The sequence below is a fragment of the Rhea americana genome, unplaced genomic scaffold (genome assembly GCF_003343005.1).
Source record: "Rhea americana isolate MKP2758 unplaced genomic scaffold, rheAme1 scaffold_92, whole genome shotgun sequence".
Classification (NCBI taxonomy): domain Eukaryota; kingdom Metazoa; phylum Chordata; class Aves; order Rheiformes; family Rheidae; genus Rhea; species Rhea americana.
This window is the reverse complement of record NW_028187111.1, coordinates 2,301,499-2,325,682: the sequence shown is the minus strand read 5'-3', so window position 1 is coordinate 2,325,682 and position 24,184 is coordinate 2,301,499. Positions and strand designations below refer to the sequence as shown.

General features: G+C 38.0%; 1 protein-coding gene across 1 annotated transcript in view; it reads right to left on the bottom strand.

Moving 5' to 3' along the window:
* Window positions 1-24,184, bottom strand: part of SPAG17 (sperm associated antigen 17) — a 106,813-nt gene that overhangs the window by 22,157 nt on the left and 60,472 nt on the right. The window contains exons 24-34 of the mRNA XM_085324524.1: window positions 20,701-20,909; window positions 14,326-14,446; window positions 11,651-12,105; window positions 9,827-9,956; window positions 7,931-8,151; window positions 7,494-7,638; window positions 6,166-6,320; window positions 5,556-5,741; window positions 3,242-3,369; window positions 2,864-2,994; window positions 1,164-1,291 (exon numbers count right to left, since the gene is read on the bottom strand). Of these exons, the coding sequence (XP_085180650.1) occupies window positions 1,164-1,291; window positions 2,864-2,994; window positions 3,242-3,369; window positions 5,556-5,741; window positions 6,166-6,320; window positions 7,494-7,638; window positions 7,931-8,151; window positions 9,827-9,956; window positions 11,651-12,105; window positions 14,326-14,446; window positions 20,701-20,909 (2,009 nt within the window). The remainder of the gene's footprint in view (window positions 1-1,163; window positions 1,292-2,863; window positions 2,995-3,241; window positions 3,370-5,555; window positions 5,742-6,165; window positions 6,321-7,493; window positions 7,639-7,930; window positions 8,152-9,826; window positions 9,957-11,650; window positions 12,106-14,325; window positions 14,447-20,700; window positions 20,910-24,184) is intronic.

Genomic DNA, 24,184 nt, shown 5'->3' with positions numbered 1-24,184 from the left:
TTGTCTATGTGATCTTTGTAGTGAAACTTTCCAAACTATTAAGATGTAAGATAACTGGTCCAACATCTTGTGCTTACATTAACATAGCACTGAGCACAAGTTAATAAATTCTCTGAACTCGATCATAAGGCTTTTGAATTCGATCTGATCATGTCCCATATCTTCAGGTTGTAGGAAAGTGAGCTCATGTCTGTCTAAAACAAACTGCAGTGAGACTCATGTAACTTGTGCTAATTCACCACACTCTGTGCTTCAGTGTTGTATTTAGAAGCCTGGAATTAATAACTTCACCTACTTCACTAGAAAGTTTTGAATTGAACTGAATCAGCTTCAAAGAGATTTGAAAATTCTCAAATGGAAACTAACAGGGACGCAGCCAGTGCTAAGAAGGACATTGGACTAATCAAGCACCACGACCTCTAATGGATTAATGATCTATTAGCATATAATGTGATAAACATGCATAATAAATATGAACATTAAATGACATTTACACGCGAGTATTGTGACCTCACCTTGGCCAAAAGCTGAGTATAAGACAAACAGGAACGGTGTATAATGAACCGTGCCTGATATGACAATGCAAAGAAGCACCAAACATTGTGAGTGTTGGTATGGGCTACAGATCAACAGCAGGCAGGAGAATAGTATGTGAAATTGCTGGAAAGATATATCATGGTAACATTATGGACTGATCCGATGGGCAGCCTGTGTAGAAATTTTGCTATAAAGATCTCTGGTGCTAGAGATTGGGATAGGAGTATTGTTATGCAGATATCTGACAAGGTGTAGAAGCTTGAGGTGGAACTATTAGGTGGTGGAGCTGATCCGCCACTTGAGCTCAACACTAAGACTGGTTGAAAGGAATGTCATGTTCCTCTGTACTTAAACGTGCCATCTTCCTAGAGTGGTAACCAGAGTGGGTCTCAGCTGATGGTATGTGCACGTGTGTGTATATTCAAGTATGTGAGTGTGTGTGTGTGTGAGAGAGAGACAGAGAGAGAGAGAGAGAGAAAGACAGAGAGGGAGAAATTCTCACTATCTCTTGCTTGGTCTGCTTAACAAATTGAATGTGGCAGTCTCACATTGTTTGGTGTTCTTTCTTCCTCAGTGACAAATATCTATAGCTTAAGCAGCAAAAGACTGTTTTGCAGCAATTATACCTCAAAAGGAGAAAATGTATCCCAGCTCCTTGACTGAAGATTGGGAGGAATAATACTTTCTGGTTCTTTATTCATTATCCAGGGGGAGGCTTCAACCAAAGGGCGGAGGATAGTAATATTTAAAACACCTATTTCAAAGAAACATTTTGGTAAGAATCGTTCTGAATCAACAAATGATAAGTACGTGTCTCAAACCCCAAGAAAAATATGCTTATCTAAGTGCAAAGAAACTTACTGTCAGCTCAATATGAAAACATGGTACTGGTGGCTACAGATAATACTGGATCACTGAGGCAATTATAGAATAGTTGGACAATTTTGGACATCTGTGTTCAACAATAAACTGCATTTGCTACTTGCTTGGAGTCTTGGGTAACATCTCACTTGCATAGTGTGCAGAATATCCCAAGCAAGATAGGGTAGACCATAGACCCATGTTACTGAATATTACTTTCAGGAATACGTACTTCCTCTTTAGGACAAGCACAGGTCTTCACTGTATTTTATACTTCAGAATCAGATCACCGAATGGATTGTCTCCTTTCATTGTTTTGATTAATTTTAATGTTCCTCAAAACATTTTTTCCAACCCAAACCAAAAGTCCACTTTATCCTCTATTAGCTACCCGTATGTGGATTTAGAAGTTGATATCACCACTGCAATGCTTTTTCACAATGATGCAAAAATGCAAAACTGTTGTCAAGGCAAATAGAGCTAATATTGAGAAAGGTGAAGTATGAAGTCCGGAATCCTAAAAACAGGGTGCAAAGAAAACCTGTGGGAACTGTTACTATTCATCTACCCTTCCTTTAACCTGAGATTTGAATACTTTAATAAGAATCATTGCCTTGGGGGCAATACTAGAATGCTACTATAATAAATGACTGACGGTTGCTAGCATGTTTTCTTTCTTTCATTGTCATGAATAGAAGCAGCATTTAAAAATATGTAAAACCTGAGTGCAAAATAGGTGGGAAATCTCTTCCTTATGCTTATGATTGCAAACTTTGAGAGAACTGTTTTAGTATCCTATGGCTCAAAGCAATCTACCTTCACCACCCTTCTTCATCTAGGAGAACCATGTATTTCTCTGCTTGGATTTTTAAAAATATGCTTATTTTGTTTTGAATTTACCTGTTATCCCACACTTTATTTTATAGAATACAATATCTCCAAATAAACCAACCATTTCAGAATCTAGCTTCTTTGTACAGCTACTATCAGGCGGTTGTTTCCACATCCTATTGGCATCCCTACTTCAATTATACAGTTCTAGCTTCCTGATAACATATATTTAACTTCTGCAACAGCCAGACAATGGGTCCACATCCAAGTATCACTATCTTTATTCATAAACACAGCTAGATCATTAGATGAAGAATCTGAAACCTTCAGTGTTTTCTGACAGTAAATACACAGACAGTCTATGCATTTGGTAATTATTTGTGTTTTTATGTCTAACAGTGGACAAAGATATGCCAGTTGTCTGTTCAAAGTGTCATTCATTTAATTCTCTATTTCCCAGAATGTCTTCCACAAGCTTCTTCTTCCCTATCCTTCACTGCCAGAAATGTGGAAGCCTATCTACATTGGAGAAACACATTTTCAAATTTCCCGTCCAAATAAGAGTTTTGAAGGTTCTGACTCCACCATTGTAATTATCTCTGTTAGTATTTTGTCAGAAAATAAACTACCCTACCTGGACATTCTTGTACAGGGTCCTGCAAGACAGCAGTAGCTGGATCACTACAGGCCTCAGCAAGATGCTCTTCTACATCCCTGCTCCGAAGGAGTTCAGTCCCAGAACCATCAGCATAGACAATGAAGAACCTAGACAACCATCACACAAATCTGACCAAATCTAATGGCTTTTAAATTGCACTCTTTTCTAGATGGCAAGTAGAAAAAAGCACTGTGATGACATAATGAGAAAATGGAACTTCAAGATGAGGACATCAAGTAATCAAGTGTGCAAATACTGAATACTGAACAAAGAATATGAAAACTATGAACCCTGTGCAAATACAAGCTAGTGAAGAAGGTCTGAATCTAACTCTATGAACCTGGGGCATTTTACCTGGGGACATGCTCATCATAAGCGATAGGTTTATTATTTTCTGGCAATACTGATGCTGAACTTCTGTCTTCCTTGTCATCGCAGCCAATGCTAGAAACAAAGACAGATGTGCTGCCATCAGCCATGACCTATAATAAAAATTATATAAAATGATTTAAGTTACACGACATATTTTAAACAGGAACTTGCTTCTGAACTGTAATATGGTCTAGCCCAGTGACAGAGACAGAAAAATCATATTTCAAGTTGAGCAGCTAAACGTTCATGCATAGAAGTATTGAGAAGGAAAAAGACAAAACAAATGGTCCTAGAAAGACATGTCATACAAGAAATGCTAATATCACATGCTGATATTTAATAAATGCTCAAGGACTGTTAGTTGCCAAATAGAGCCAGACTTGTTTAAATTCCATCTTCAACATATGCATCTGCAAGCACTACGAGACGACCTTACAGAAAAATATACTCACTTACTCATGAGGCCAGGTAACTGCACACACAGATAGGCACTGATATAACTGTGAGCTTTATATGTATCTGGGTATATACATGTATAAATACATACAGAAAAAAATATATATACACACATCTACATATATAGATATATACATAAAGATACATACATAAATATGGATGCATACATGGATAGCTATGCATCTATGTAGTGGGCCCTTTTCAGGCATTCATTTACTTTAAAAAATATGGTCCTGGGTAGTCTCATGATACTACTAACTGAATTTCTCTAGTATTTTCCATCTTGAAAATACCAAGTGATTATTAACTACATATTGACATATATAGACAAGGTAACTAACAAAGAATAATAAGCTACCAAAGACTAATGATGTCTTTATTTTTTAGTATTGTCAGCTGAAGGACAGGTGCCTTTAGAAGATACGTTCTGGACCACACTCAAAGGACAAGTCATGAGCTGGGTGTCATATCCCACCTAGAACACACCCTTTTTGCTTTAGCCTCAGATGTAACCAGGACCACAAATGAACCTATCCTACAGATACACCTGTATCTGGTTGCCATCTTTAGCAACCCTGTGGAAAGTGAGAACAGCACTGGAAGAAATGGATAACAGCTGTTCGTAATGGTGGGCAGGACCCAATAGCTGGATGCCTCCTGCTACCTCTGTACACGGCCAGAAGCTTTTACCCATGAGGTACCTCTGGTCCTGTATCCACCTGGTAACCTGCTCTGTCACATGAGCACACTCCTTATCCTTGCACTGAATGAAAATGGGGTCTTGGGATAAAAATAGCATGGAATCATGTGACTAAAAAGATACTCTATGAATGGCAAAAACAATGAAAGTTGTTTTTCCTAGGGATATTCTTCATCTCAGCATCCCCTCATACTGCATAAATCTCATTTTTTAACTACACCCCTTGTGATCACTTCTTTCACAATACCTTCAACCGCCTTACAGTCTCCTCACCCTCCTTCTTTGGTTCCCTAAGTACTGACTGGAAAAAAGCAAGATGCGCTATGATTGATGCCAAGCAACTTCACTGCTAATTTGTAGTGCATTGATTTTATAGGAACTTGGTATCTTTGAAAAGTCTACTCCTCTGTCATTTAGTTCAAAATTTATTAAGGAGAGATTGACAGATAGTAGAGATTTATATAAGCACTGTTTATCCAGCCTAGAAAACCAACTAAATAAGTGTATTATGATGTGTATGTCCAATGGAGTCTTAGTGCAATTTCACAGGAATCTGGAAAAAATGGCAATGATTACAACTGCAACAATAGAAAGGATACTCTGAGGATGTCATGTTTAGATTTACAATGTTACTTGATGCCACACACAGGATAATATTACTGACTCATGAAAAAATAATAAGCCTTAATGAGAAAACCATATGCAGATCACAGACCACTAGACAATGTTTCCTGAACTCAAAACTAAATACTAGTCTAATGCAAACATATCTATCTTAGGTGAGAAAGGATCACAGTGCAACCAGTATTACTTTAAAGACTGAATCATTGTTCTTATAATGGTAACTGTCTTACCAGGCAGATTAGAGAGTTTTTATGAGGTGAGGTAGAGTGTAGACCATGTTTTTTATTTCAACCTGTGTGATTTACTCTAAAGAAAATGGAAATATAAAAAGAAAAAACCCTGAGACCCATCACAATCTCAAGAATATTTCAGAGAGCTGGTTCAGGAGCTGTTTCTTCCGGCAAGCCAGGCAACCTTAGGAGTTAGTGACCACAAGCCTACAAGCTCACTTTGAAAGATGTTTATGAGATAATACTCTTCAACATGCAAAAACTTATTTCCTTCTATGTATTTTACCTTGAAAAGATTTCCTTCAGGATCCATCACCTCACAAATAGTGCTGGAGGTGTGTTTCATAACATATTTCCCTGCTTGCTTCCCTTCTTGCTTGCTGATAAATTTATTATTATTATAAACTTCATGGGTATAAACTGCTGAACAATCTTCATCAATGAAAAGGGAGCCTATTCTCATGGGTAAAACCTGTCAAAGTGAAAAGGAATTAGGTTCAGTCCTTAATGGTGAAATCTTCAATTTAGATGTAACATGAAAATGAAGAATAGATGCAAATCAAGAGAATGGCTCTCAGACCTTTACTCCTAAATCATCTGCTTTGGAGGGAAAAAAAGAAGAAAAATGAGGTTCAGCATATAGGCTGATGACAATCTATGTAATATTTTCTGTAAATTAGGGCAATTTAAAATTTGGATTTAAATAAAAAAAGAACTATATAGTTGTGAGCAAATGTCTAGGTATTGGCAGAGTATAAAAGAGATGGAGTCAAAGGAATTGGGAAGGCTACAGAGGGGGAGTTAAAATAATCAAGATGAGAGAAGCTGATGGTGATGACATGGCATTTGGAACACAAAGATTAATTAAATTATTACAGACTAAAAATAATTCCCACCTGGTATGTTCCTTGTGGCTTTGCTATAATAGATGTCCCATCTCCGAAGATGGTACAACAGGTACTGTCCTCACAATTTGTTATAACAGTAGCAAACTCAGGATTCTCCACTCGCATACATTTCACCTTTCTTGTGATGGCTTCTGAAGGTTTATCTAAGAATTAATACAAAACAACTAGACAGGAATACACGGACCATGGAAAAGTCTTAAGATTCAATCTGCTTTTCTCTCATAAGGCTGGGCATTTATCTCCTTTGTACAAGACCTTGATAAATGTTTCTTCATAAAATCTCCCTTTTCACATAGTTTTATATTATATAAGTAATACGCAATGTTCACATTTTTGGATCGTGCACTTAATATAGGCAAATCCAACAGCTAAAAATGTCTGTAATCACCTGTGGCTGGCCAAGAGATTATGACTAACTTTATCACATATATTATTAACCATAACGATCTGGATATGTGTAACATACAGACTGGACCACTGAAATTCCTTATGCCAGCGATAAAAGTATTAGGATGTGAAGGAATTCCTATTCAGCAACACAAGCCATGGAAAATGCATCAAACTGATATACTAATCCAGCTACTGTCTTTCCATTGAATAGAGACATCAGTTCAAGGCCATTGTTTTGATTTTTAAAATCTCACAGGGAAATATTCCTGTCTACCAGAGTAACTGTTTTTTTCCTACCCAACCAGAGCTTCCTACTGCATTTGAACACAATAAGCCTGATGTCCAACCAGTAAACATACACTCCATGTTAATTACAGAACTGGTTCGTCAAATGAACGAAACATATAGAGTATACTGACAGTCAGCAGAGATACAAATTATCATTAGCCTCACTTGTTTCAGAGAAATACAAATTTCACTTCTGTAGGTGTGACATTTTCCAGAGTCATATCCAACCAAATTTTGAATATATTCAAGGATGGAGAGTTTACATACTCCCTGGGGAATTTGAGGATGCCCTGTCCTCATACACCTATTCAGTTAAGAAGCAAATCAGCTTACTTGTTGGTATCAGGGAAGATGGAGAGAAGGCAATGAACATTTAAGAACCAACAGGAGGCACTGTGGTCTCATGGTGAACATGGGTCATGTAAGTGTACACTTGGGACAAAGGAAATTTGCTTGCTAGCTAAAGTGTAATTTTTGCACTGAATACTGAGGGGAAAAAAGACTAAGCAGAGAAACTAAGCCCAGACTGTATTATTGGATTTGTTACCTATGGTACCATTATGTGCCTTTTTTAGTGTATTTTGACAATTATCTGCTTCACAAGATATAGCAGAGAGCTGCTCCCCTTTCGATTTTACCTGTTTCTTCACCATCCTGAGGTACAAAAAGTTCTTCACAATCTTGGAAGAAAGTGGTGATTCTAGTACCATCAGCATGATCTACAACTCTGCTGCCATCCAGCTTCTCAACTATTATCACTGCATCATCTCGTACAGTCATAATCTGATATAATAAAGGAATACTGATTTACATTAGCTCTGAGATACCTGTCACAGTGTCATCAGTAATACATTACATACTAAAACTCTGAAGAAGCTAGACCTCTATAACTTTATCAGTTCGAAAGACTGAAGATACACATTTTCTTCTGAATCTAACGCTTTTGCATTTTTAACTGTACAGTAACACAGCCTGAAAGATGTGTGTTCAATGAACAAGCTCTACATTGCTTACAGTAGCAGCCATGTTTCTTAGCTTAGTAGACAGTGCGACTATAACACAAAAATTATAATACCGTTCCATCAGCTGGATCAGTTGCCTGATAGAATAAGAGTGGCTTTAAATCCATTCGCTTTGCTCCCTCAGTGCCCACTTGAAAGCCTGAAGGCGTTGTTGTTATCCAGGTTCCTGACTCATTCTCCTTAGGTTGCTCAGTATTAACCAGACCCTGAACAGCATTTTCAAACAACTCATCCTTGTTTGGGTTTGATAGACTGCTTATGTGGCTGCCCTTTCCTGCAGAAACAAAAATTTCTGTGTCAGACTTGTATCAGATTTCTGCATTGGACTCTAAGGCAAAGGCCGAAATTAGTAAACTGAAAAGTTCCTGTAAGTATTGGCTTTGGCAGTGTTGAAAGAACGATTTATCAGGCTACAGGGAATATAGAAGAGCTGTTACTTAAGGATGTGTCCTTGGACCAACCTTATTTAATTTATTCATTAATGACCACAGCAGAAAAAGTAAACAGCATGCTAATGACATCTGATTATGACATGAGATTGGAAAGCATCATCCACGCAGAAGAAAAATGGAAATATAAAAAGAAAAAATCCTGAGACCCATCACAATTTCAAGAACATTACAGAGAGCTGGTTTAGGAGCTGCTTCTTCCGGCAAGCCAGGCTACCTTAGAAATTAGCAACTGCAGGCCTACAAGCTGACTTTGAAAGCTCTGAATGGCTTACAGCGAAAAATGCACCCAAAACTATCCTATAAATAAGCTTGAGGACTAACATAAATGGTATTTGATAAAACCTAGTAGAACTAAGTTTAATGCAATAAGGACCAACAGAAATAGTTCCTGCTTTAGACAGTTTGCAAGACAGTAGAAGAAGAGAAAGACCTGGAGGTAGCAGTCAAATACAGGATGACTACAAGTTACCGCTGCAATGGCAAAAAGGCAAGTGCAATCCTATAGTGAGTCCGAAGAAGAGAGATGGAGATTGTATTGTGAAAGGTAACAGAGAGATCTTATTAGACAGATTAAGAATACTAGAAAGAATTCTGGTCACCCATGTCCAAGAAAAGGAAACAGACTAAGTGTAGACATGGGATAGCAGAATGATCCAGAGTGGAGTCTAAAGCGTTAAAGCATGTATATATGTTTGTGTATATAGATGTTTGAGAAGTTCTCAACATCCTTCTAGGTATCTTAGGGAATGTTCTAAGCACAGGGGACTGGACTTGGTTACTTAGAAGTCTCTTTATCAGATACTTTTCTATTTGTCAGCAATTTTTGTTCATACGCTTCCAAAGCAGATCCAATGAAATTGTAAGAGCCAACGAAATCCAGTGAAGTGTTATGACCAGTCATAATTATTCTTTTCACTATGTAACACTGACAATGATCTGGGACCAGTCTCCAAAGTATGAAGTAAACTTGTACTTGGTTCTTTCTCTGTCAAACACTTAACAATATGAGAATGGTTATACTGGGGCAGACCACAGATCCTTAAAACCAACTGATAATGACAAATAGTGGGTGCCCAGAAATACATACAATGAGAAAGAAAAATATAGCAAGTCCTCCGTGATACACTATCCTTTTAAAGAGGAGCATTTCTCAATACCACAAACTGTGTAAAAACTGTGTAACATATAAAAAACAAGGACTTCACACTATTGTAGGTACAAGGATTTCTTTTAAAAAACTTTCCTTTGAATCACTATGTTACTGATGTAGTTCTCACGCACCCTTTTACTTAGGACAGTCCTTGCATGTATGAAGGGAGCTGAAATGTAAGAAAACTGACTTTCTATGGAAGTAACAGATAAGCTGTGTACAGTAGTTGAGCACAGAAAATTGTATTTTCACACTGGCAGAAATTTCAGAGTAAAGAAAAATGCCCCTTCTTAAATAACATTAGCCCCTGCTAATTTTAAATCTGCCTGAAGTTCTGGAAATGTTACCTTTCTTAGTGCTGGTCTCTGGCAAAGGCTCTGATTCTTGTAATGGTTGGATGTTATCCGGAATTAGAGGTCGTGGTATGACTGGGCCAGAATCAGGACTCGTGCACACTGTGCCATCAGCAAACAGAATCTATAGAATACCAAAGACATACTATAGGGCTAAAATTGTTCCAAATAATAACAGAAAGTATCAAAAGAAAATGGAGCAAATCAGTATGTACCTGGATATTGTGGATGATAGAGAAAGAAAAAGTAGGAGACTCAGAATCAATACAAGAAAATAGAGAAGCTCTCACAAAAAGAAAGGACTAATAACTCCTGTAGTTCACATGTAATCATCAGGGATTCCATTTAGTAATAAATTGAATTATTTATTCTATAAATAGAAATATAAATAACATTATAAAATAAAACAGCAAAGACAATTCAAAATTATTAGTCAAATGTCGATGGCTTTTTTGAATACAAGATTTTCTAGCAGTGGTAACACATCTGAACCACCACTTTGATCTTTATTCGGGTATTGCAAATTTCTAGGAGTGTAGTCTGATATTTAGCAACCAAAATAGTTAACAGAAGAAGCCATGGTTATTTTTCTTATTATAACTGTTTTTTGAGCTATGTTGTCCTTAACATTTAACTCTTTATATGCATGTTCCCTGGGGCAATATCTGTTTGAGTATTCTCAGCTCCCTAGTGTTTCTGTATGGTAGAAAAAGCCTAGAATACCCCAGTCATCACTAAATTTATTTGCAAATACTGAGTATGGATGTTGTAAGGAAAAGGATGGCACATTGTGGAAAACTAACGAAAAACACATAGTTTGAAACACTAACGAAAATCACATCTCAAGAGTGATAGTTAATGTAATGCAATTAACCATGTCTTTTTTGAGTGCTTGTCTATATGCACTTTACCCGTCATGATTCAAAGACAGCAAATTAATATAAAGAAGCAGGCACTCTTATACAAAGACTGTGGTATCACCATGCTAGACACAGGAGATCTAGATTCTTCTGTCAGAAGACAGTAGCTTGTGAATATACAGACTAAGAGCAGCTAGCTTCTTTGCATGTTACTTTAATGAGATGCTGGGTAAATAGTTTAAGATCTAATGCAATAAATCCTTATTCGTACTAGGAGTTGTAGTCTACTTAAACTGTAAAAATACTTTAAAAACTAAAGCAGTTATTTTGACAGTTTCTGAGTCAAAACAGAACAGTCCTCCTTTAATCTCTTTTCCAATTCTACATAGAGTCTTAGACTTTAAGAAAATGGTTGCTAGTACATTGACTGCACAGTATCTGCAAGGATAGTATCTAGCCTACAGCACCTAAAATGTGCCAGAACTCTGGGCAGCCGAAATATGAATGAACAAAGAAGGTATTTGGGAATATAAAGAATCCTTTTGATGAAAATTTACGTTGCCTAATTGTGTCAATGGGACTGAAGAATCGTTCAGGTCATTTCTGGATCATGTATGACTGTTTAGTGAAAAAACATAGGGATGCTTTTGTGAATCATGCCAAGAATATGCAAAGCCCAATTAATTCCCAACTAATTCACATTTGAAATGTTTAAGTCCAGAAATATAGTTTGCAATACACTACACAGGTACTCCATAATCCCAAGGTTGCCTAAAATTTGCAGAGGTCTAAGTTTTTGAACAAAGCTAGGAACATTTTAGCCTTGATACTGCTGCATAGCTCAATGGTTACTTAACTCCTACATCTAAAAATTGGACACTTCTCTGTCTCAGCTGGCAAATACAAGTTCAAGGGTAATCACATGCAAGCTGCTTCCAATGAAGTCTACTAAACATACCTGGCTAGATCCGTCTGTCATGTATTTTATGACAGTTCCTTGACTGGTGATGACTCTTGACACCTCTTGTTTTACCACTGCTGTATATAGATGAGAGTGTTTTATCTTTTGGGGATGACTCTGCCTAACCAGAATTTCCAGAGTAGGCTTCTTGGTCTCTTCTCTTTTGATGTCTTCCTGCTTCATTTCACCTTCTGTAATCTCATGTTCCTTCACTGCACTGTCCACAACCTCCCCTACCTTGACTTCACTTGCTTTGGCCTCAGCTTTCTTGACCTCTCCTTCCTTGGCTTCATTTGCTTTGGCCTCACATTTTTTGATCTCTCCTTCCTTGGCTTCATCTGCTATGGTCTCACTTTTCTCAGCCTCCTCTTCCTTTGCTTCCTTGGCTTTGGCCTCACTCTCCTTTACCACCTCTTTCTTAGCTTCAGTTGTAGTAGCTTCACCTTTCAAATCTGAAAACAAATTCTGAATGACTTACTGCTGTGCAGCAGACATTCAAACAACGTTAAACACCCAGCATTACAATGTCTATATAATATACTCAGTTTTTAGGCAGAGAGAATCTTTAATTCATTCAGTGAGGGACAGTCTCTCCTTCTCAGAGGACAATTCAAAGCAGTTATCTACTCAGATACTCTGCATACTCCTGCAGAGGTGCCTGTCTTTTCCAGATGAAAGTAAGCGAAAGCTGACATTGGATTTAGTACAAAAGCTGACATTTTAAAAGGCAAAAAATACACAAAAGGAATTTCTTAACTGTCACTGTTCATAATGGTGAAAAAGCTAATGAGTTCCACCAAGTCTGAGACTGTACAGAAACTGAAATAACATATTTCGTCTGATCTGAACAAAGAATTTTTTTAAAATAAATTATGGCAGTGCATGGAGTATGCTAGTAAGCATAATATGTAATTGTGCCAGGAGACTTCAAGTATGCCTCCATAACAGCTCTGTTCCCCTCAGCTATTCAGTATTTCTACTTAAGCTCCTTGCCAAATCGTATACATTCGAAAATCCAGTGCATTCTCTTTATTGTATTTCAAAACAGATCATATGACCACATTTACCCTAAGCTGACAAAAGAAAATTGATATGGAAAGGGAAGGGATGTCTGAGAAGAAAAGTGGGGGAAGCTTYTTCTAGTAATTCTAGTCTACATGACCAAAAAAATCGTGACACTCCTCTCCCATATGATGATAAATCTGTGCTGGAGCCTTGTGCACCATGCTACATTTATTAGTGTAATTTAACACAATTTAATTATTTTTTATTTATTTATATATACTGGACGTGGCGCTTAGCTGGTCCCTAGGAGATCAGGATGATATTACTGTTGTCTCATCAGTTGCCAGGAATACAAATGATTCTGATGACTGTTATGCTGTATCTCACACAGAGGATCCTTTAGAATGATTGCAAGCATGTACTTGATATGTGTGATAAATCTCGTATGTTCCTGGATGCACTGGCACTTCTGCACTTGTGTTGATGCATTTTCATGGACTCAGTAGCTCCAACACAGCCCGGACTGGACAGATCTATTGCACACAGGCATTAAATGAGCACTGTAGGTGGCTGTTTTTAAAACTGACCTGATGACAAATCTAAAACGCACTGTAATTCACAATAGATACTAGTCAGCTTCAAAATCTAATGCCATGACTACAAAAAGCCAAAGATTACTACAGTTGATGGCCAACGATGGATCTCCTCCTAGTTTTCAAAAATTCAAATATCAAATCATTGCAGAAGACTTTGTCACACACAGAAGCTTAGAAGTGCCACGCAACTGAGCATTCTTCAAAATGTAGTTCACAGATAAGGGAAGAAAGGGTTATTGGATGGCATAAACCAAAGGACTTCTTTGAAGTAATCCCTGTTTAAAACAGATCATATATTTTAAAAAAGAAACCAAATATGATTTTAAAATATCCAGTAGCAGAGAATCTATCACAATTAAAACAAACATTAAAAAAATGCATAAATCTTAAAACTAGCGTAAAAGTACCACTATTCAATTTCCAGTCTCCAAAATTTGTAATACCCTCGTATACTGTGTTTACAAGCTATCATCAAGATTTTGTCTCCTTTGTGGGTAACTTCCAGACTAGGACCAGTCAATCCTTTGTCCTTTCCTTTGGTAATTAGATTGAGTTCTCTGGTGACATGAGCTCACTATAAAATACGTCTTCCAATCCTTTAATCATTCTTGTCACTCTTTGAATTTTTCCAAACATGAACGTAAAACAGGATGTACTATTCCAAAGAAGGTACGGATACAGATAGCATAACAACCTTCCTATTGTCACTCAAGATTCCTCTGTATACACACTTACAAATTGAACTAGCTCATTTTAATTAGTATTCCAATAGGCATGCATATTCAACTGATTATCCAACATGACTCCCAAGTTCTTTGTAGTGTTGCTGCTTCCTTGTCCCCCAATCTGTTATGTTCAACAACCTGCAATCCCAGATTTTATATGTTTGCACTAAACCATTATTTGTTTATGTTGAGATTACTATCAAATAGACACTACAACAGATTAATAACCTGAGATGATCAAAATTTTACGTTGTTATATATAAACTCATGAAGGCAGAAATCACTTTCTTTTGCTGTAATTTTAACTTTAAGAATTCCTGATTCTATAGTAGTTCAGAAAACTAACCTTCAAAACTTTCACCAAGGAAAGTTAACACTAGTCCATTGGGACAGGAGACATTCAAACTTGGGAAAGCAGGAAAATTTGACATCACTTGTGTTTGGGAAGCTGTTTCTTCCACTTCCACCTACAGAATGAAAAGTGAGTTAGTTTTACTCCACAGCTTACAACAATTCAAAAAATTAAGACTACAGATTTCACCTGCACCAAAATACTTCAAAAAGGTGTTTTCTACATTTTAATGAATTTGAGAGCTTATGGATTCTGAAGTGGAAACATTAGCTTATTATTTTCTTTGATTGTGCTACCTTACTCTATGTCACTGTTCTTAGGGGAAAAAAACAACAACCAACAGACTCTTCCAGTTTTCATTTTGCTGAGTTCTTATGCAAACCTGTGCACAATGTCAGGGTGAGATGATGGTAAATAGAAAAATGTGAAACTGAAGAGAGTGAAATAGTTACTGAATTTGCACCAGCTATTTTACCTAAAGTCATTAAAACAGCACAAAAGATAAGTAGAGTAATACTTCCAGCCTACTGCAAATACAGCATTGACCTGAGAAGAGGACAGGAAGGAATCCTTGGAAGTCAAAGATGTGTCTTTGCACTGCTCTGAAGGTGGAAGCTGTCCTGATGACCAGAAAAGATGAGGATGACCTAGGGAATGTTTGAGGACCCTGGAACATTTGAGAAGAATACCACAACGGACCCTTTGTTGTCAATCCCCTATTATTTTTGAATTCTAATCCTGCAAGATGAAAACAGCCAATTTTGGGGTGCAGAAAGATGTAGTAGAGAGAACTAGTCCTGATATTATCCTCTGTTCTTGATTTCTAAGAACAGCAGAATGATCCTTTGAAATCTGCTGCAGTATTTAAAGATGGACTCTGACTGCATGCATAGGGGACCAGCTAATATTACAAAAATTATGCAGGATTCTCCTGGGAAAAATTTGCAGATGTTTTGCCACCTGTCTTTCTGCGTACTGAATCCTGTATATTTGATGGCATATTTGACAACATATAGATGAACATTGTATGTTGCATTACTGGCTAACTAAATATATCCTCAGTGTCTTAATATCATAGTCATGGAATCAGGGGGTAGCAGTCACAGAATAGGGTAAAAGTAACCTTCAGTGGTTCTCCCTGTCTAATGGTAAAAAATGATGTCTATATTTATCATTTAGCAAAAATCATTACTGTAACCTGTTCTAAAAGTCTCCAGGGCTGGAAGGTTTCCTAGCTTTCCTAAGCAAGCTACTTCAGTGCCTTACCTTGCTTAACATGAGCAAGATTTTCCTGTTGGTCAGCCCAAATCTTTCTTGCAGAAGACTATTTAATTTCTTCAATTATATTTAATTTCTTTGATTATATGGGCAAGCATAAGAGATGATGATGTTCCTTTAACTTTGTAGCAGGCTGTCCTGTCTCCCAACTCCAGATCAAATAAACACAAACTAAGTATTTTAATTTGGAAGAAAAACAATGTCACTCCTGTCTTCAAAAAGGGCAAGCAGAAGGACCCCAGCAACTGCAGGCTGGTCAGCCTCACCTCCATCCCTGGAAAGGTGACGCAACAGCTCATTCTGGGTGTCATCTCCAAGCACATGGAGAAAAAGAAAGTGATCAGGAGTAATCAGTATGGATTCACAAGGGGAAATCATGCTTCACCAATCTGATAGCCTTCTATGATGGAATGACTGGTTGAACAGATGAGGGGAGAGCAGTGGACATTGTCTACCTTGAGTTCAGCAAGGCGACACTGTCTTCCATCACATCCTCCTACAGGATCAGGTAGTGTGGATTAGACAAGTGGACAGGGAGGTGGATTGAGAACTGGCTGAAAGGCAGAGCTCAGAGGGTTGTTGTCAGTGGTGCAGAGTATAGTTGCAGGCCTGGGGGCTGACCTGCTGGAAAGCAGCTCTGCAGAGAATGACCTGGGAGTCCTGGTGGATGACAAGTTGAATATGTACCCTTGTGGCCAGGAAGGCCAATGGTATCCTGGGGTGCATTAGGAAGACTGCTGCCAGCAGGTCCAGGGGGATGATCCTGCCACTCTACTCAGCCCTGRTGAGGCCTCATCTCGAGTACTGTGTCAAGCTCTGGGCTCCCCAGTGCAAGAGAGACATGGAGCTACTGGAGAGAGTCCAGTGTAGGGCTGATCACAAAGGTGATCAGAGGGCTGTAGCATCTCTCCTATGAGGAAAGGCTGCGAGAGCTGGGCCTCTTTAGCCTGCGGAAGAGAAGACTGAGGGGGGATCTTATCAATGTGTATATGTATCTGAAGGGAGAGTGCCAAGGGGACGGGGCCCCTTTTCAGTGGTGCCCAGTGACAGGACAAGAAGCAACAGACAGAAACTGAAGCACAGGAAGTTCTGCCTGAATATGAGGGGGAATTTCTTCACTGTGAGAGTGACAGAGCACTAGAATAGGTTGCCAGGAGAGGTTGAGAGGTTGTGGAGTCTCCTTCTCTGGAGATATTCAAAACTCGCCTGGATGTGATCCTGTCTAACGTGCTCTAGGCGACCCTGCTTAAGCAGGGAGGTTGGACTAGATGATCTCCAGAAGTCCCTTCCAACCTTACACATTCTATGATTCTGTGATTCTGTAATCTCTCACTGGTCAAGTCTTCTAGATCTCTGATCTTTTTTGGTGCTCTCCTCTGAATCGCTGCAATAGGGCTCATATTTTTCTCACAGTGCAGTGTCCATAACTGAACAAAATACTACAGCTGAGGCCTCACTAGCCGTGAATGGAAGAATTATTTCATGTATTTCCCAGGCTATACTCCTGTTTATTCATCTCAATATGGTGTTTGCCCTTTTCACAGCAAGATGGCATTGTTGACTTATGTATAGCTTGTGATTCATTACAACTCCCAGACCTTTTACTACAGAACTCCTATTGACAGAACTGCTACCCATTCTATATCTATATATTATTTACATGTAACCGTAGAACCTAATACTTATTCTTACTAAATCATAACCTCTTTGCCAGATTATTTCTCTGTTAATTTGGAGAGATGATTTTTGAATTCTAATCCTGTCCTCCACAATACTTGCAGACTCTCATTGTGCCCTCCACACTAACAAGTATACTCTCTGTCTTTCAGAGTTTTTATTAAAACACCAAAAAATTACTGAACTTGATAGATTCTAAACTAAATAGTAAAAAGTCTTTTGGAAGAAGAGGAGGAACTTACTGATACCTCCCTGAAAGACTTATAACGCTAGAGGGATTTCTTTGCATAGGGTTTGTTTCTACCGTACAAATGCTGTATGTTGCACTGAGTGTTATTTGGTAAATTTCTAAATCACTTTCCTTCCTCAAGCTTTTTAAATACTTAGCTAATCTTGTTGAAATTACGTCAGCAGGACTGTTTGTGGGTATGGATAGAAGCAACGGTCAATCAAGAGCCACAGCACCCACTAGGTACCATGGAAGCAGCATAGTTATTCTGTGTTTAGAGAATCTTCCAAGGCCATTCTTATAATTCTCAGTACCTATTCATTCTTGCCTTTCTAATTACTGAGTTCCTGCATTTGTTGTGTACTGGAAGCAATCTTCTGTTTTGAATAAACCTGCTTGGCATTTAACCCTACATTTCCATATCACCCTGTCCATCCCTTTGTATAGATCAGTCCAGCTCTGTGAACAGGATAATATCTTCTCAGTCTGCCACTCACTTGGCCAGGGGAGCTCAGAAGATACTTGATAAATCTCTAGTGAGGTCATAGTGAGGGTGATTTTGAGAGATGCAGACAAAGTAGCCAAAACAGACAAAAGACTGGTTTTCCAAGACACAGTTCTGAAAAAAAGACTGATCAGATCTTTAGACCAGAAGCTAGTCAAACCCTTTCAGGGCAGTGGCCAAGAAAATGGTAACAAGAACTGAAGTAGAATTTGATGAAGTACTTTTGGAAGTGAAAGCCACCACAGCGGATAGACTAGTGTTAATTTTCCATGGAGAAACTCTGAGGAGCATAACAAAAGAGAAAATAGAGTAGGAACAGATAGCAGACCTATTGTTTGGTGCCACCACTCACTCTCTTTATACACCACCTCCCATTCTATGAAGAAGCAGCAACCAAGTGAGAGGAATGACTGTAATAAAAAGTAATAAAATACAAGTAATAAAAAGTAATGAGAAAAATAACGGTAGGCACCAGTATAAGCTGGGGGCTGACCTGCTGGAAAGCAGCTCTGCAGAGAAGGACCTGGGAGTCCTGGCGGACGACAAGTTGAATATGAGCCAGCAATGTACCCTTGTGGCCAGGAAGGCCAATGGTATCCTGGGGTGCATTAGGAAGACTGCTGCCAGCAGGTCCAGGGGGATGATCCTGCCACTCTACTCAGCCCTGRKGAGGCCTCATCTCGAGTACTGTGTCAAGCTCTGGGCTCCCCAGTGCAAGAGAGACATGGAGCTACTGGAGAGAGGCCAGTGCAGGGCTACAAAGATCATCAGAGGGCTGTAGCATCTCTCCTATGAGGAAAGGCTGTAAGAGCTGGGCCTCTTTAGCCTGCGGAAGAGAAGACTGAGGGGGGATCTTATCAACATCTAGAAATATCTGAAGGGAGGGTGTCAAGGGGATCAGGCTGGACTCTTTTCAGTTGTCCCATGTGACAGGACAAGASRCAACGGGCAGAAACTGAAGCACAGGAAGTTCTGCCTGAATATGAGGRGGAATTTCTTYACTGTGAGAGTGACAGAGCACTAGAATAGGTTGCCAGGAGAGGTTGTGGAGTCTCCTTCTCTGGAGATATTCAAAACTCGCCTGGATGTGATCCTGTCTAACGTGCTCTAGGCGACCCTGATTGAGCAGGGAGGTTGGACTAGATGATCTCCAGAGGTCCCTTCCAACCTTACACATTCTATGATTCTATGATTCTAATACATACAGCAGGCTGGTGTTAAATTTGGCTGAGGGTGAGAACCAGGACATTCAGCTAGCAGTTTTTTCTCCATCATTTTGGCCATATTTGATTAAAGATGGAGTCAAGCATGAGGAAAATTAAAACACACTATTATATGTTTAAAACATCTTTGTAGTTAGTCTGTAAAGATATTAAGAACAACATTTAACAAACCTAAGTACATATCTAGAAATGATACTCTCTTTTGTAACTTGATCACTAGGCTTAAAAGGGAGAGTTTTTTTATCATAACTAGCATTAAAGAATTATTCTAGACAGTATTTTTTAGGGCATTAGCATTATGTGAAACTGTTTATGGATCTTATTGCTTTGTGCTATGATTATGCCTATTTTCAGAAGATTCTCCTCTCCTAAACTGAGTTGGTATTGACTAAATTGCTTCTCAATATTATTAATGTTTCTTTCTCCTCTTCTCTGGAGTGCTGTTCAGAGAACACAATGTCAAAATAGAAAAGAGAACAAATCAGTTCAAATGGCAAACTCCTGAATCCACTTTCAGCATCCTGCTAATATTTCCTCACACAGTTCTTCAAGAATTTTTCATGTAAGCAATACTTCGGCTGGTCTGTGAGATCACTGAACCAGGCAAACCTCTTGTGGTTGCCTTAAATATTCCACCAATAGTTAGATAATGACTTGATATAATTTAGGTTAGTCATCTTGCAGAGGGGAACGGTGACTTATTTCTGAACTAATAGAACTAATATGTCCTCCCTCACTCACAAATTTTAATTCCCCCAAAAAACTTCTCAAGGAGACGTATGGAAGAAGTTCAAGATAACTGATGGTCATTTCTGATCCACAGGCTCCTGTAAATTCTGTATTACTGTATGCTAATTGTCCGATATCATAAATTAAGAATCTGCTTTTAAAATGTCATCAATCCTTTCTGAATGCCAATCCTAACATAGAGATACTTCAGCCATAGGCAAAAGCAACTGACTCAGTGGATCCCTGGCTTGTCTCCAGCTGCAAAAGATTAAATTGCAGACCAGGTTTTTGCAAAACTGTTTCCACTAATTTACTAGTTGGGTAAAGCCGTTCCAACACAGGTTCTGGAAAACATGCAGAGGTGCGCCTACTTGATTAAACTAAAAATTAATTTCTAGAGCAGTTCTAGGCAATGAGATACTAATAATGTAACATATGTAACTGTAAAGCCAAAATGGACACAAATACATGGATCATAGAAGACATATTGGTCTACATCATGGAACCTTAAAGGCTAACTTCATTAGCAACTCCCAATATGTACATCTGTGAACAAATGAAAAGAGTAAAACATTCCTTTAGAAGCAACATACATTGTTATGCATTTGTAAAGGCACAGCTCAAAGCTCTCAGTGGAACACGTGTTTCTGTTACCTAACTTTATATTTTGGCATTGTTCTGTTCTTTAATTAATTTCTACATTCATTGGATAATGTCTGTTCTCTCACCTTTCCTTCTTCCTGCTTTACAAGGTCTTCTGGTGGTGGAGGGCTTATTTTACTATGGCTCCCTTTTGCAGACGGCAGGGATTTTCCTGATTTCTGTTTGACTGACTTATGACTTTTTGCTGAAGTTGATGTAGCAGGAGAAATGACAGTTGGAATATGAACAGAGGGGATGTTCAGAATTGTTGCTAAGCCAGGATCTGTTTCATCTTCTAGTGAAGGAGAAAACAATATCTTTAAAGCAACAATTAAAGTCTCATAGATAAAGATGGCCCCATTCTGTTTTTGATAAAATTGCATACACTAAATTTTAGCTTAGAAATAATAAAATAAGTGGCATCATATACAGGGACTGATTATATGAAATTATTTGGAAAATCTTTCTATAGATGGGCTACTCACCAATGAAAAGAGAATCTTGAAATAGTTGGTTGCTGTAGCTCATCATTTATCTCTCAAAAATAGAAAATAACTTTTTTGTTCAATTTCCCTCCAGAATATTTTTATAAATCAAGACTTTTTGAGTCTAGGGTCTAGGAAAATACCAGTGTTACTATGCTTTATCACAGACTGATCCAGCACAGACTGACTTCAGCAGTTTTAGGCTGAATAACTCTATTTTGCTATAATGACTCAGAAAGATTCTGATGATGTAGTCTTGCTGAGTCTCCCAATTCTTAAGCATAAAGCATTAGGCAGGAAATGTTGCCTTTCAAAATTCTGTACTGAAATAAAATTAATCAAATTTAATTTTTCTATTAAATCGTTTGGTTTCAGTGAACTGATACCTGTATTCGATCAGAAACACCCAGTCACCCTCTATCTAATGCTTTTTTGATAGATTTTTTAACCACCTTTTCTAGCTTTAAGTTAACTTAAGTCCCAGACCTACAAACTCATAAAATAATAGCTTGTTTCTCACCCAGATAATTCAAGCAATTGCATTCTTGTCTGTTTTGTAAAACTTGCTATCTGAGATGAAGCAACATGTTATCTATATCTTAACCACACTCACATGGATCAGAATCTGAAAACACCAGCGAGCAAAGCACGAGGATCTCAGAAACCAGCTTCTGAATATCTTTTTTTAATCTAAATAAATGGCTTGACTTGCTTACAATTTCTAAAAGCATGAGGTTTAGCAATGAGACAGCTCTTCACAAGAGCGTCTTTAGGAAGACTTCCAAAAAAATCTTTTTTTTTGTTTTGTTTCTTTCAATGAACAATGTTTTCTAATGTGAAAATGAATAAATCAGGCAACTCCCCCAACCCATTGACCAGTAACAAGCAAAATCACATCCAGACAAAGAAGGAAACAACTGCATACAGAAGCATGTTTATAGAACCATTCTAGATCTGTGAGATCACAGCATCTTCCATAATGCGGAAGAAGTGTAAGTAAACCTTTGGCAGAACAAGAAAAGAGGCAGGGCTGAGTCCATGTCCACTGTTTCCAGAAAGCTTGTGGCATAAATGCTTCTATTGTTGCAGATAAGAAAATGCACAAACCAGCTTAAAAATAAAGTTCTAAACTACTAGAAAGGCTGCTTGCATGTTCAAGAACATTTGCCTTATGAATGATTCTGGATTTATGGGAACAACAAAGTGACTCAAAAAAGAATCTAAGACTAGAAAGAACTATTAGATCAGCTAGTGATCAGCTCCTATTTAAGAGTTCATGGGAAACAAACTGCTCACTTCAGTTTTCATCTTGGTGCCAGTATTAGGGAAATGCACTGATATCTAAATATATTCATGATGCTTAGTCTGAAAGGAAAAATTAAATAACTACACAGATTTTTGAAATCCTCATTTCCATCAGCTCGCCCTATGAGTGAAGCAGGTGAATCTGACGCTGTGTTAGGTGGTTTTATTCTCAGATACTGACATTCATGCTGCAAGTCTTTTATGGCTTTTGGAAGGCTGAGCAAGGCAAAAAAATCTGTTTTGTTTGTAATATGATAGTGATAGAAACTCAGCTAATTATATAAAACAGGAAAAGTTTAAAGTCCTCCATGGGCCCATACTAGTATACATTTATTAGACAGCATGGATGAGGAATAAACAAGCAGTGTTCCCCTCTACATGTGGACAATGAATAGAAATGGCTGAGCAGTAAACTTTGACATATTGTTCCATGGAGAAGCAGAAGCAGGATAGCTGAAATGAAGGGCTCTGAGACAACTGACCTATAAAATCACTTGTGAATGTGGTCCATCTTGTCGGGTAAGTATAAATATCAGTGAGAATACTGCAAACCAGACGCAAGCTATATCTTATCTACAAGCAAACTTTTACCTATAGTGAGGTTAGCTATCAAGCATCATGCTGTGAAGTGGAACATGCTCATTTCGGATGATACTACTTTCCAGAGTGCTGAATTTAGGAATAACAGCTGTTACTGGCAGTTGGATTCTTGCCCCCATCAAGAATCTCACCTATCCATTTACCCTGGTTGCCCTAAAATTACACTAAAATTAAACCAAGAAATAAAGAAGAAGCATTTTTTCATCATCTTAAATTCCCCAAAAGGAAAATGGAAAAGATAAAATAAGAAAAACAGTAAGGAAAATGAGAATTAGACAGCTTCCAGAAAATTATTTTATTAATGCAGGGAAAATGAATGATTTCTGCCCAATTTAACCAGTCAGTGAACAGGAACTATGGATTACATGGCATACTGTTCTGCATGGGATGCATGTTGTATGAACATAGTCTAAGCCATGGTCAGATTTTTTTTCTGACAGTATTTTTCAGAGTACTTGTGATACAAATACCCCCAAGGGAGTGTAGGCATAAGCAAGCAATTACAGGAAAACTGCAAACAATCAAGGAATGCCAGTCAGCAGTGCTGCACTAAAACTCAACACGGTGAAGATTATTCTAATGTAGAGTAGGAAGCTTATGGTACTGTGAAAAAGCCTGAATATCAGAGATGACATATAGGTGTTTAATAAGATATGCCTCTCTTTTATGTCATAATACAAGAATTTTTACAGTCCACTACAGTGTGGACTGTAGTGTGGACTCTTTGGCACAAATTTAAAGGTCCGTTTTTTAGTAATTCATTTGAAAAATGTACTTGAATAATTAAAACTGAGTGTATAGTCAAATGGTTTACCACAGTTCTCATAAAGATGCATTCAATTAAATGTTTTCGTATTTTAAGAGCCAAAGAATGCTGGGATTATCTTCTGATCAGAGAAGGGTTTCATTTTTATCCATATGATGGTTTCAGGGACCTTTCAAATGTAATGGAAACAAAAAGCTCTTGGTAAAAGCAGACGCTATTTTCACTGTGGTTTTGTGAAGCAATTGCTTCCAGTTGCTGAATGTGTTTATTGAAAGGCTGAGAGAAATTCCTCATTATGTCTGCACAACTGTAACCTAAAGTCCAAGTCCTAACATAAAATGAAAAGTTCCATAATCACCTATATAAGTTAACAAAAATATTATTTCTCGGAAAGCCAAGAAGACTCCTCAGCAA